This window comes from Mustelus asterias, unplaced genomic scaffold (assembly GCF_964213995.1).
Source record: "Mustelus asterias unplaced genomic scaffold, sMusAst1.hap1.1 HAP1_SCAFFOLD_4883, whole genome shotgun sequence".
Classification (NCBI taxonomy): Eukaryota; Metazoa; Chordata; class Chondrichthyes; order Carcharhiniformes; family Triakidae; genus Mustelus; species Mustelus asterias.
In genome coordinates, this window is record NW_027594826.1 from 1 (window position 1) to 12042 (window position 12042).

At 63.3% G+C, this 12042-nt stretch overlaps 1 protein-coding gene across 1 annotated transcript; it reads right to left on the minus strand.

Moving 5' to 3' along the window:
* Nucleotides 1–1777: 1777 nt before the first annotated feature.
* Nucleotides 1778–6751, minus strand: LOC144491268 (cingulin-like; the record flags this gene model as incomplete). The annotated part of the gene is made up of 4 exons (XM_078208948.1): nucleotides 6521–6751; nucleotides 5435–5539; nucleotides 3790–3942; nucleotides 1778–1948 (listed from the first exon to the last, which is right to left on the minus strand). Coding segments are annotated over exons 1-4 (660 nt in total), but the record flags the coding sequence as incomplete, so codon positions are not given.
* Between the last annotated feature and the right edge of the window lie 5291 nt (nucleotides 6752–12042).

Sequence of the window (12042 nt, forward strand, 5' to 3'; positions counted from 1 at the left end):
GAGAGTGTGAGTGAGGGAGAGAGTGTGTGAGAGAGAGTGTGTGAGAGAGAGAGTGTGTGAGAGAGTGTGTGAGAGAGAGAGTGTGTGAGAGAGTGTGTGAGAGAGAGAGTGTGTGAGAGAGAGTGTGTGAGAGAGAGTGTGTGAGAGAGAGAGAGAGAGTGTGTGTGAGAGAGTGTGTGCGTGAGAGAGTGTGTGTGTGAGAGAGAGTGTGTCTGTGAGAGTGTGTGAGAGTGTGTGTGTGAGAGTGCGTGTGTGAGAGAGTGTGTGTGTGAGAGAGAGTGTGTGTGAGAGAGAGAGTGTGTGAGAGAGAGAGAGTGTGCGAGTGAGAGAGAGTGTGTGTGTGTGTGTGAGAAAGAGTGTGCGAGTGAGAGAGAGTGTGTGTGTGTGAGAAAGAGTGTGCGAGTGAGAGAGAGAGAGTGTGTGTGTGTGAGAGAGAGGGAGAGAGAGTGTGCGAGTGAGAGGGAGAGAGAGTGTGTGTGTGTGAGAGAGAGAGAGAGAGAGAGTGTGCGAGTGAGAGAGAGTGTGAGCGTGGGTGGGTGCGTGCGTGGTGAGGAGGCCTCTGCACAGCGGAGACAGGGGGATCACCGGTGCAATTTGTCCTGAATTGGGACGGTGCAGCAGGATTCGGAGCCGGGGAAGTGAGAGATTGCGGAGGGTGTGCTCAGGGTCCCAGCTCCTGATGATGCGTCAAGGGGCCGGGCTGAAGCTGTACCTGCGAGGGTGAGGTCAGGAAGTTCGTCGCGATGCTTCCCAGGAGTTATTATTGTTATATTTTTAAAAGCAGCAGCCTGCGAACATGTGAATCATGGTCACTAATCGCTTGTACTCTCCCGGTGGAACCCCTCAGCTCGTAGGAAATAGTCACAGGAGGTGTGGGAGGGGGGCATTCAGCCCCTCCAGGCTGACCCGCTATTTGATAAGATCACAGCTGGTTTGATTGAGAGTTTAAAACTCCACTTTCCTGTCTGCTGCCCCCCCTCTATAATCCTCGACACCCCCCCCACCCCACCAATCAAAAATCTCTCTAACGAGGCCTCAAATATTTTCACCGACCCGCAGCCCCTCCCCACTACTCTCTGAGGGAAGAGAATTCACAGACTGACCACCCCTCCGAGAGTAGAAATTCCTCCTCATCTGTGAGGCAAGAGTTCCCTACTTTTCTGTTCCACCTCACACTCCTCTTGCAATAAAGGCCGACACTCCATTTGCCTTCCTCATCACTTGCTGTACCTGCATACAATGATTCATGTACCAGGACGCCCAGATCCCTCTGTATCCCAGAGTGCTGCAATCTCTCTCCAGGGGCCGGCACGGTGGCACAGTGGGTTAGCACTGCTGCCTCACAGCGCCAGGGACCCGGGTTCCATTGCCGGCTCGGGTCACTGTCTGTGTGGAGTCTGCACGTTCTCCCCGTGTCTGCGTGGGTTTCCTCCGAGTGCTCCGGTTTCCTCCCATGGTCCAAAGATGTGTTGGTTAGGTAGATTGGCCGTGCTAAATTGTCCCTTAGTGTCCAAAGATGTGCAGGTTAGGTGGATTGGCCATGCTAAATTGCCCCTTAGTGTCCAAAGATATTCAGGTTAGGGTGGATTGGCCATGCTAAATTTTCCCTCAGTGTACCCGAACAGGCGCCGGAGTGTGGCGACTCGGGGATTTTCACAGTAACTTCATTGCAGTGTTAATGTAAGCCAACTTGTGACACTAATGAATAAACTTTAAGTTTAGCGTATAAGGCAAAATTCAGAGAGTGTCCCAGGGAGGGTTAAGATAAGCCTCGTACCTCGTCCTGTAGCCTCTTGATGGTCATATTGGCCTTGTCCAGTTCCAGGGCCCTCTCCTTCCCTTGCCTCTGGTGCTCCAGTAATTCGCGCCGCGACTTATCCCGGTACTCATCCAGCTGGGACTGCAGCACCACCACGGAGCTCCCGGACTGCTCCGTGAGCTCGTCCACCTGAGCCGGGAGGAAACACAAAGAGCCAGAGTTCAAACCACTGCGGCCTTTGCTGCCCTTGGAGCATGAAGGGGAGGCTGTGGCCTAGTACGGGGAGGCTGTGGCCTAGTACGGGGAGGCTGTGGCCTAGTACGGGGAGGCTGTGGCCTAGTACGGGGAGGCTGTGGCCTAGTACGGGGAGGCTGTGGCCTAGTACGGGGAGGCGATGGCCCAGTGGTATTATCACTAGATTATTAATCCAGAAACTCAGCTAATGTTCTGGGGACCCGGGTTCGAATCCCGCCACGGCAGATAGAATTGAAAGCTAGTCTTAGTAATGTTGGTTTGACTTATTGTCACATGTATTGGGATACAGTGAAAAGTATTGTTTCTTGCGGGCTATACAGACAAAGCATACCGTTCATAGAGTGCATAGATTTAACAATATATGGATTGTGGTCGGTGCAGACTCGATGAGCCGAATGGCCTCTTTCTGTACTGTAGGGTTTCTATGATTCGATTTATTATTGTCACATGTATTGGGATACAGTGAAAAGTATTGTTTCCTGTGCGTTATACAGACAAAGCATACCATTCATAGAGTACATAGGGGAGAAGGAAAGGAGAGGGTGCAGAATGTAGTGTTACACTGTGACAACGAACATATATTGTTAAAAACCCATCTGGTTCACTAATGTTCCCTTTAGGGAAGGAAATCTGCTGTCCTTAGCTGGTCTGGCCTACATCTCTCTCCCCGTTCCCCCCCACACACACATCAATAAAAAAAAAATCTGGAATTAAGAATCAATTGATGACCGTGAAATTATTGTCACAAAAACCCATCTGGTTTACTAGTGGCCTTTCGGGAAGGAAATCAGCCATCCTTATGGGATCTGGCCTACATTGGGGTGGCACAGTGGGTTAGCACTGCTGCCTCACAGCGCCGGGGACCCAGGTTCGATTCCCAGCTTGGGTCACTGTCTGTGTGGAGGGAGTTTGCACGTTCTCCCCGTATCTGCATGGGTTTCCTCCGGGTGCTCCGGTTTCCTCCCACAGTCCAAGATGTGCAGGTTAGGTGGATTGGCCGTGCTAAATTGCCCCTTAGTGTCCAAAGATGTGCAGGTTAGGTGGATTGGCCGTGCTAAATTGCCCCAAGTATCCAGAGATGTGTCGGTTAGGTTGGGTGAGATGCTCTTTCGGAGAGTTGGTACAGGCTCGATGGGCTGAATGGCCTCCTCCTGCGCTATAGGGATTCTACGATTCACTCTGTACGTCAGGCCCTCAGTATCTACTGCAAGTGGCCGTGGAAGCCGTTCTGCCTTTGCTAACGATGTACCGGAAAGTCCGCTCCCCCCACCTCTCCCCCCTCCCTCCTCCTCCCCTCCCCCCTCCCTCCTCCTCAGGCAGCCAGCGATGAGGCTGGCGCGGCTGGCCAGTAATTACTCAGCAGAGGAACAGTAAAGGATGGACTGCTGGTTGTTCGAATGTAACCGGTGACAACTTTGTATTGGCTGTAAATGTGACCAATGGTAACAAGCTGTAAGGGTCAGCTGACCCAGTAAACCATGGAACCAATCACAGAATGACGCGATGGTCAGCTGACTCAGTATAAATAAGAACCTGTTTGGAATTGTGGAGCGTTTGGAGTGGCCCCGGGCGAGGCCCCAAGTTTGGAGTAACAAAGTTTCTTTATTAAGCCCTTTCTTTGATTTATAAGTTTGGTTCTATTTTTATTGTCGACGTTTGAAGAGTTCTTTCTGAGAGAAACACTGGTGACAGGGGAGCAACGGCGCTGCTGGATTTGAATGCTTTGTAAGGAAGAAATGGGCTGTGCACACTCGCCCACTCGCCCGCCGTCTCACCTCTTTCTGCAGCTTTTCGATGGTCTTGTCCAGTAACCTCCTCTGCTCCTCCAGCTCGTTCTTGGCCTTCTTCAGCTGATCCTTCTGCTTTGCCTCATCTTGGTAGCGCTCGTGCAGCTCCTGGTAGTCCTGGGTCAGCCGGTTCATGCTCCGCTGTTTGACGGGCAGTGGGTGGGGTGTGAGGGGTGAAGACAAGGGAGGGTTACGCATGGCAGATGTGGAAGGATGTCACTGTGTGCCTTTTGAAGCGGGGATTTCTAAATACCGACGCGGCTCGGGTCACTGTCTGTGCGGAGTCTGCACGTTCTCCCCGTGTCTGCGTGGGTTTCCTCCCACACTCCGAAAGATGTGGTGGTTAGAGGGATTGGCCATGTTAAATTGCCCCTTAGTGTCCAAAGATGTGTAGGTTTGGCGGATTGGCCGTGCTAAATTGCCCCTTAGTGTCCAAAGATGTGTAGGTTTGGTGGATTGGCCGTGCTAAATTGCCCCTTAGTGTCCAAAGATGTGTAGGTTAGGTGGATTGGCCATGCTAAATTGCCCCTTAGTGTCCAAAGATGTGCAGGTTAGGTGGATTGGCCATGTTAAATTGCCCCTTAGTGTCCAAAGATGTGTAGGTTTGGCGGATTGGCCGTGCTAAATTGCCCCTTAGTGTCCAAAGATGTGTAGGTTTGGTGGATTGGCCGTGCTAAATTGCCCCTTAGTGTCCAAAGATGTGTAGGTTAGGTGGATTGGCCATGCTAAATTGCCCCTTAGTGTCCAAAGATGTGTAGGTTTGGCGGATTGGCCGTGCTAAATTGCCCCTTAGTGTCCAAAGGTGTGTAGGTTTGGTGGATTGGCCGTGCTAAATTGCCCCTTCGTGTCCAAAGATGTGCAGGTTAGGGGGATTGGCCGTGCTAAATTGCCCCTTCGTGTCCAAAGATGCGTAGGTTAGGTGGATTGGCCGTGCTAAATTGCCCCTTAGTGTCCAAAGATGTGCAGGTTAGGTGGATTGGCCATGCTAAATTGCCCCTTAGTGTCCAAAGATGTGTAGGTTAGGTGGATTGGCCATGCTAAATTGCCCCTTAGTGTCCAAAGATGTGTAGGTTAGGTGGATTGGTGGGGTAAATGCGTGGGGTGACAACTACAGGGTGGGGGAAGAGGGGCTGGGTAAGATGCTCTGTCGGAGCATCAGTGCAGACTTGATGGACCTCCTTCTGCACCGTTCAATGGTCCCCTGGATCTGCACCTCACGTGCCGTAACCTGCAGGGCTTTGGGCCAAATGCTGGGGTGTGAGATTAGGCCGAGTAGGTGTGTGGGGGGGGGGCTGACATGATGGGCCGAGTGGCCTCTTTCTGTGCCGTAGACGTTCTCGGATCGCACCAAGTGGGTCAGGAAACAGGTCAGTGCTAAGCAGCGTGTCAGAGGGTCACAAAGGCCAAAGGGATAAGTAACGGACAGACGACTCCCTCAGTGGGTGGGACAGCAAGAGGCCAGAGATGGGAAACCAGAACAAGAGGCCGACTGACTCTATAAGCAGCGCGCCGGGGCTAAACCACCGGCAGACATTAAACTGCACCGCACTGAACCTGCAGGAGGAAAGGTCGCGAGGGAAACCCGAGGGGGAGTGTCGGGATGCACGATGGGGAACGCCGCAGTGCGCCGTACCTGCGTCTCTTCCAGGCGGTTCTCTAACGCTCTTTTGGCCACGGCTATCTCCTGCTCCTGGTCCGTGGCTTCTCCGAGGGACAGCTCCATTTGTTTCCGCTCTGTCTAAAACAGGTTTGAGAGAGTCACCATGCATTTCATCCACTGAACGCTGGAACGGGAGAAGGCCATTCAGCCCCTTGGGCCCGCTTCCCTCCCCTACAACTAGATCGAGGCCGATCGGGATCTCCACTCCATCAACCCAAAAACTCTGTCCAAAGATGTGCAGGTTGGGTGGATTGGCCATGCTAAATTGCCCCTTAGTGTCCAAAGATGTGTAGGTTAGGTGGATTGGCCGTGCTAAATTGCCCCTTAGTGTCCAAAGATGTGTAGGTTAGGGGGATTGGCCATGCTAAATTGCCCCTTAGTGTCCAAAGATGTGCAAGTTAGGTGGATTGGCCATGCTAAATTGCCCCTTAGTGTCCAAAGATGGGTAGGTTAGGGGGATTGGCCATGCTAAATTGCCCCTTAGTGTCCAAAGATGTGTAGGTTAGGTGGATTGGCCATGGTAAATTGCCCCTTAGTGTCCAAAGATGTGCAGGTTAGGTGGATTGGCCATGCTAAATTGCCCCTTAGTGTCCAAAGATGGGCAGGTTAGATGCAAGGCCTGGATAGAGTGGACGTGGAGAGGATGTTTCCACTTGTAGGAAAAACTAGAACCAGAGGCACAACCTCAGGCTAAAGGGACGATCCTTTAAAACAGAGATGAGGAGGAATTTCTCCAGCCAGAGAGTGGGGAATCTGTGGAACTCTTTGCCGCAGAAGGCTGTGGAGGCCGGGTCATTGAGTGTCTTTAAGACAGAGATAGATCGGTTCTTGATTAATAAGGGGATCAGGGGTTATGGGGAAAAGGCAGGAGAATGGGGATGAGAAAAATATCAGCCATGATTGAATGGCGGAGCAGACTCGATGGGCCGAGTGGCCTAATTCTGCTCCTATGTCTTATGGTTAGGTGGATTGGCCGTGCTAAATTGCCCCTTAGTGTCCAAAGAGGGGGGTGGGCAAGTGTCCGCCTCGTGCGTCCCTGGGCGCGGGGAGTGTGATTACCTCCAAGCGGGCCAGCTTGTCCTTCAGCCGTGACTCGGAGCCTTTCAGTTCCTCGATCATGTCTCTGCACTCCCCCATCTGGAAGTCCATCTGTGAGACCCTCCTCTTCAAGTCCTCGTTGTCCTGCCTCAGCTGCTTGATGGAGGAGTCGGCCGCTTTCTTCGCCTGCTCCGCCGCTCCCTTTGCATTCTCCAGGGTCAGTTTATCCTGAGGTACAACAGGGGGGGGCATCGACAGCGGGTTAGATAGGGCGTGCCTGGCTCCACCGTGGGTCTCAGGGAAACCCCCTCGGCTGTGTCACAGCTCAGGGAACAGGGGACATCTGAGCTCCAGCAAACCTGCTATTGATTCTCTTAAACACGGGGATCACCTCTCCTCTCTCTCGCCTTTCCAAAAGCAGCAGCAAATCAGCAGCACCATAATATCGAGACGGGGCTGGCCTGAGAGGGGGGGGCCCCAGAGAGAGAGAGAGAGGGAGGGAGAGAGGGAGACAGAGAGAGAGAGAGAGGGGGGAGGGAGAGAGAGAGGGGGAGGGAGAGAGAGAGGGGGAGGGGGGGAGGGGGAGGGGGAGGGAGGGAGGGGGAGTGAGGGAGGGAGGGGTGGGGGGTCCAGAGAGTGAGAGATAGAGAGAGGGGGGACGGGCCCCAGGGAGAGAGAGGGGGACGGACGGGCCCCAGGGAGAGGGGGGGGGGGCCCAGAAAGAGAGGGGGGGCGGACCCCAGAGAGAGGGGGCGGGCGGACCCCAGAGAGAGGGGGCGGGCGGACCCCAGAGAGAGGGGGGGGGGGCGGACCCCAGAGAGAGGGGGGCGGGGGGGGGGGGGGGGGGGGGGGGCCCAGAGAGAGGGGGCGGGCGGGACCCAGAGAGGGGGCGGGTTGGCTCCAGAGAGGAGGGGGGGGGGTGCGGGCCCCCAGAGAGAGGGGGCGGGCGGGCGGGCCCCAGAGAGAGGGGGCGGGCGGACCCCAGAGAGAGGAGGGGGGCGGGCCCCAGAGAGGGGGCAGGCGGACCCCAGAGAGAGGAAGGGGGCGGACCCCAGAGAGAGGAGGGGGGCGGGCCACAGAGAGGGGGCGGGCGGACCCCAGAGAGAGGAGGGGTGCGGGCCCCAGAGAGAGGGGGCGGGCGGACCCGAGAGGAGGGGGGCGGGCCCCAGAGAGGGGGCGGACGGACCCCAGAGAGAGGAGGGGGGCGGGCCCCAGAGAGAGGAGGGGGGCGGACCCCAGAGAGAGGAGGGGGGGCGGGCCCCAGAGAGAGGGGGCGGGCCCCAGAGAGAGGGGGCGGGCCCCAGAGAGAGGGGGCGGGCCCCAGAGAGAGGGGGCGGACCCCAGAGAGAGGAGGGCGGGCGGACCCCAGAGAGAGGAGGGGGGGCGGGCCCCAGAGAGAGGGGGCGGGCCCCAGAGAGAGGAGGGGGGGCGGGCCCCAGAGAGAGGAGGGGGGGCGGGCCCCAGAGAGAGGAGGGGGGGCGGGCCCCAGAGAGAGGGGGCGGGCCCCAGAGAGAGGGGGCGGGCCCCAGAGAGAGGGGGCGGGCCCCAGAGAGAGGGGGCGGGCCCCAGAGAGAGGGGGCGGGCCCCAGAGAGAGGGGGCGGGCCCCAGAGAGAGGGGGCGGGCCCCAGAGAGAGGGGGCGGACCCCAGAGAGAGGGGGCGGACGCCAGAGAGAGGGGGCGGACCCCAGAGAGAGGGGGCGGGCCCCAGAGAGAGGGGGCGGGCGGGCCCCAGTGAGAGGGGGCGGGCCCCAGAGAGAGGGGGGGGCGGGCCCCAGAGAGAGGAGGGGGGCGGACCCCAGAGAGAGAGGGCGGGCGGACCCCAGAGAGAGAGGGCGGGCGGACCCCAGAGAGAGGAGGGGGGCGGGCCCCAGAGAGAGGAGAGGGGCGGGCCCCAGAGAGAGGAGGGGGGCGGGCCCCAGAGAGAGGAGGGGGGCGGACCCCAGAGAGAGGAGGGGGGCGGACCCCAGAGAGAGGGGGCGGGCGGACCCCAGAGAGAGGGGGCGGGCGGACCCCAGAGAGAGGGGGCGGGCGGACCCCAGAGAGAGGGGGCGGGCGGACCCCAGAGAGAGGGGGCGGGCGGACCCCAGAGAGAGGGGGCGGGCGGACCCCAGAGAGAGGGGGCGGGCGGACCCCAGAGAGAGGGGGCGGGCGGACCCCAGAGAGAGGGGGCGGGCGGACCCCAGAGAGAGGGGGCGGGCGGACCCAGAGAGAGGGGGCGGGCGGACCCCAGAGAGAGGGGGCGGGCGGACCCCAGAGAGAGGGGGCGGGCGAACCCCAGAGAGAGGGGGCGGGCGGACCCCAGAGAGAGGGGGCGGGCGGACCCCAGAGAGAGGGGGCGGGCGGGCCCCAGAGAGAGGAGGGGGGCGGGCCCCAGAGAGAGGGGACGGACCCCAGAGAGAGGGGGTGGGCGGACCCCAGAGAGAGGAGAGGGGCGGGCCCCAGAGAGAGGAGAGGGGCGGGCCCCAGAGAGAGGAGGGGGGCCCCAGAGAGAGGGGGCGGGCCCCAGAGAGAGGGGGCGGGCGGACCCCAGAGAGAGGAGGGGGGCGGTCCCCAGAGAGAGGGGGCGGGCCCCAGAGAGAGGGGGGCGGGCCCCAGAGAGAGGGGGCGGGCCCCAGAGAGAGCGGGTGGGCGGACCCAGAGAGAGGGGGCGGGCGGACCCCAGAGAGAGGGGGCGGGCGGACCCCAGAGAGAGGGGGGGGGGCGGACCCCAGAGAGAGGCGGGGGGGGGACCCCAGAGAGGGGGGGGGGAGGCCCCAGAGAGAGGGGGCGGGTGGGACCCAGAGAGGGGGCGGGTGGGCTCCAGAGAGGGGGGGGGTGCGGGCCCCAGAGAGAGGGGGCGGGCAGGCGGGCCCCAGAGAGAGGGGGCGGGCGGGCGGGCCCCAGAGAGAGGGGGCGGGCGGGCCCCAGAGAGGGGGCAGGCGGACCCCAGAGAGAGGAGGGGGGCGGGCCCCAGAGAGGGGGCGGGCGGACCCCAGAGAGAGGAGGGGTGCGGGCCCCAGAGAGAGGGGGCGGGCGGACCCGAGAGAGAGGAGGGGGGCGGGCCCCAGAGAGAGGAGGGGGGCGGGCCCCAGAGAGAGGAGGGGGGCGGACCCCAGAGAGAGGGGGCGGGCCCCAGAGAGAGGGGGCGGACCCCAGAGAGAGGGGGCGGACCCCAGAGAGAGGGGGCGGACCCGAGAGAGGGGGCGGACCCCAGAGAGAGGGGGCGGGCCCCAGAGAGAGAGGGCGGGCGGGCCCCAGTGAGAGGGGGCGGGCCCCAGAGAGAGGGGGGGGCGGGCCCCAGAGAGAGGGGGGGGGGCGGGCCCCAGAGAGAGGAGGGGGGCGGGCCCCAGAGAGAGAGGGCGGGCGGACCCCAGAGAGAGAGGGCGGGCGGACCCCAGAGAGAGGAGGGGGGCGGGCCCCAGAGAGAGGAGGGGGGCGGGCCCCAGAGAGTGGAGGGGGGCGGGCCCCAGAGAGAGGGGGCGGGCGGACCCCAGAGAGAGGGGGGGGGGGGGCCCAGAGAGAGGGGGTGGGCGGACCCCAGAGAGAGGAGGGGGGCGGGGCCCAGAGAGAGGGGGCGGGCGGACCCCAGAGAGAGGGGGCGGGCGGACCCCAGAGAGAGGGGGCGGGCGGACCCCAGAGAGAGGGGGCGGGCGGACCCCAGAGAGAGGGGGCGGGCGGACCCCAGAGAGAGGGGGCGGGCGGACCCCAGAGAGAGGGGGCGGGCGGACCCCAGAGAGAGGGGGCGGGCGGACCCCAGAGAGAGGGGGCGGGCGGACCCCAGAGAGAGGGGGCGGGCGGACCCCAGAGAGAGGGGGCGGGCGGACCCCAGAGAGAGGGGGGGGGGGGCGGACCCCAGAGAGGGGGGGGGGGCCCAGAGAGAGGAGGGGGGCGGTCCCCAGAGAGAGGGGGCGGACCCAGAGAGAGGGAGTGAGCGGACCCCAGAGAGAGGAGAGGGGCGGGCCCCAGAGAGAGGGGGCGGGCCCCAGAGAGAGGGGGCGGGCCCCAGAGAGAGGGGGTGGGCGGACCACAGAGAGAGGGGGCGGGCCGACCCCAGAGAGAGGAGAGGGGCGGGCCCCAGAGAGAGGGGGCGGGCCCCAGAGAGAGGGGGTGGGCGGACCACAGAGAGAGGGGGTGGGCGGACCCTAGAGAGAGGAGAGGGGCGGGCCCCAGAGAGAGGAGGGGGCGGGCCCCAGAGAGAGGGGGCATGCCCCAGAGAGAAGGGGCGGGCCCCAGAGAGAGGGGGTGGGCGGACCACCGAGAGAGGGGGCGGGCGGACCCCAGAGAGAGGAGGGGGGCGGACCCCAGAGAGAGGGGGCGGGCGGACCCCAGAGAGAGGGGGCGGGCGGACCCCCGAGAGAGGGGGCGGGCGGACCCCAGAGAGAGGGGGCGGGCGAACCCCAGAGAGAGGGGGCGGGCGGACCCCAGAGAGAGGGGGCGGGCGGACCCCAGAGAGAGGGGGCGGGCGGGCCCCAGAGAGAGGAGGGGGGCGGGCCCCAGAGAGAGGGGACGGACCCCAGAGAGAGGGGGTGGGCGGACCCCAGAGAGAGGAGAGGGGCGGGCCCCAGAGAGAGGAGAGGGGCGGGCCCCAGAGAAAGGAGGGGGGGCGGTCCCCAGAGAGAGGGGGCGGGCCCCAGAGAGAGGGGGCGGGCCCCAGAGAGTGGGGGTGGGCGGACCCAGAGAGAGGGGGCGGGCGGACCCCAGAGAGAGGGGGCAGGCGGACCCCAGAGAGAGGGGGCGGGCGGACCCCAGAGAGAGGGGGGGGGGGCGGACCCCAGAGAGGGGGGTGGGGGGGCCAGAGAGAGGGGGCGGGTGGGACCCAGAGAGGGGGCGGGTGGGCTCCAGAGAGGGGGGGGGTGCGGGCCCCAGAGAGAGGGGGCGGGCAGGCGGGCCCCAGAGAGAGGGGGCGGGCGGGCGGGCCCCAGAGAGAGGGGGCGGGCGGGCGGGCCCCAGAGAGGGGGCGGACGGACCCCAGAGAGAGGAGGGGGGCGGGCCCCAGAGAGAGGAGGGGGGCGGGCCCCAGAGAGAGGAGGGGGGCGGGCCCCAGAGAGAGGAGGGGGCGGGCCCCAGAGAGAGGAGGGGGGCGGACCCCAGAGAGAGGAGGGGGGCGGGGCCCAGAGAGAGGGGGCGGGCGGACCCCAGAGAGAGGGGGCGGGCGGACCCCAGAGAGAGGGGGCGGGCGGACCCCAGAGAGAGGGGGCGGGCGGACCCCAGAGAGAGGGGGCGGGCGGACCCCAGAGAGAGGGGGCGGGCGGACCCCAGAGAGAGGGGGCGGGCGGACCCCAGAGAGAGGGGGCGGGCGGACCCCAGAGAGAGGGGCGGGCGGACCCCAGAGAGAGGGGGCGGGCGGACCCCAGAGAGAGGGGGCGGGCGGACCCCAGAGAGAGGGGGCGGGCGAACCCCAGAGAGAGGGGGCGGGCGGACCCCAGAGAGAGGGGGCGGGCGGACCCCAGAGAGAGGGGGCGGGCGGGCCCCCAGAGAGAGGAGGGGGGCGGGCCCCAGAGAGAGGGGACGGACCCCAGAGAGAGGGGGTGGGCGGACCCCAGAGAGAGGAGAGGGGCGGGCC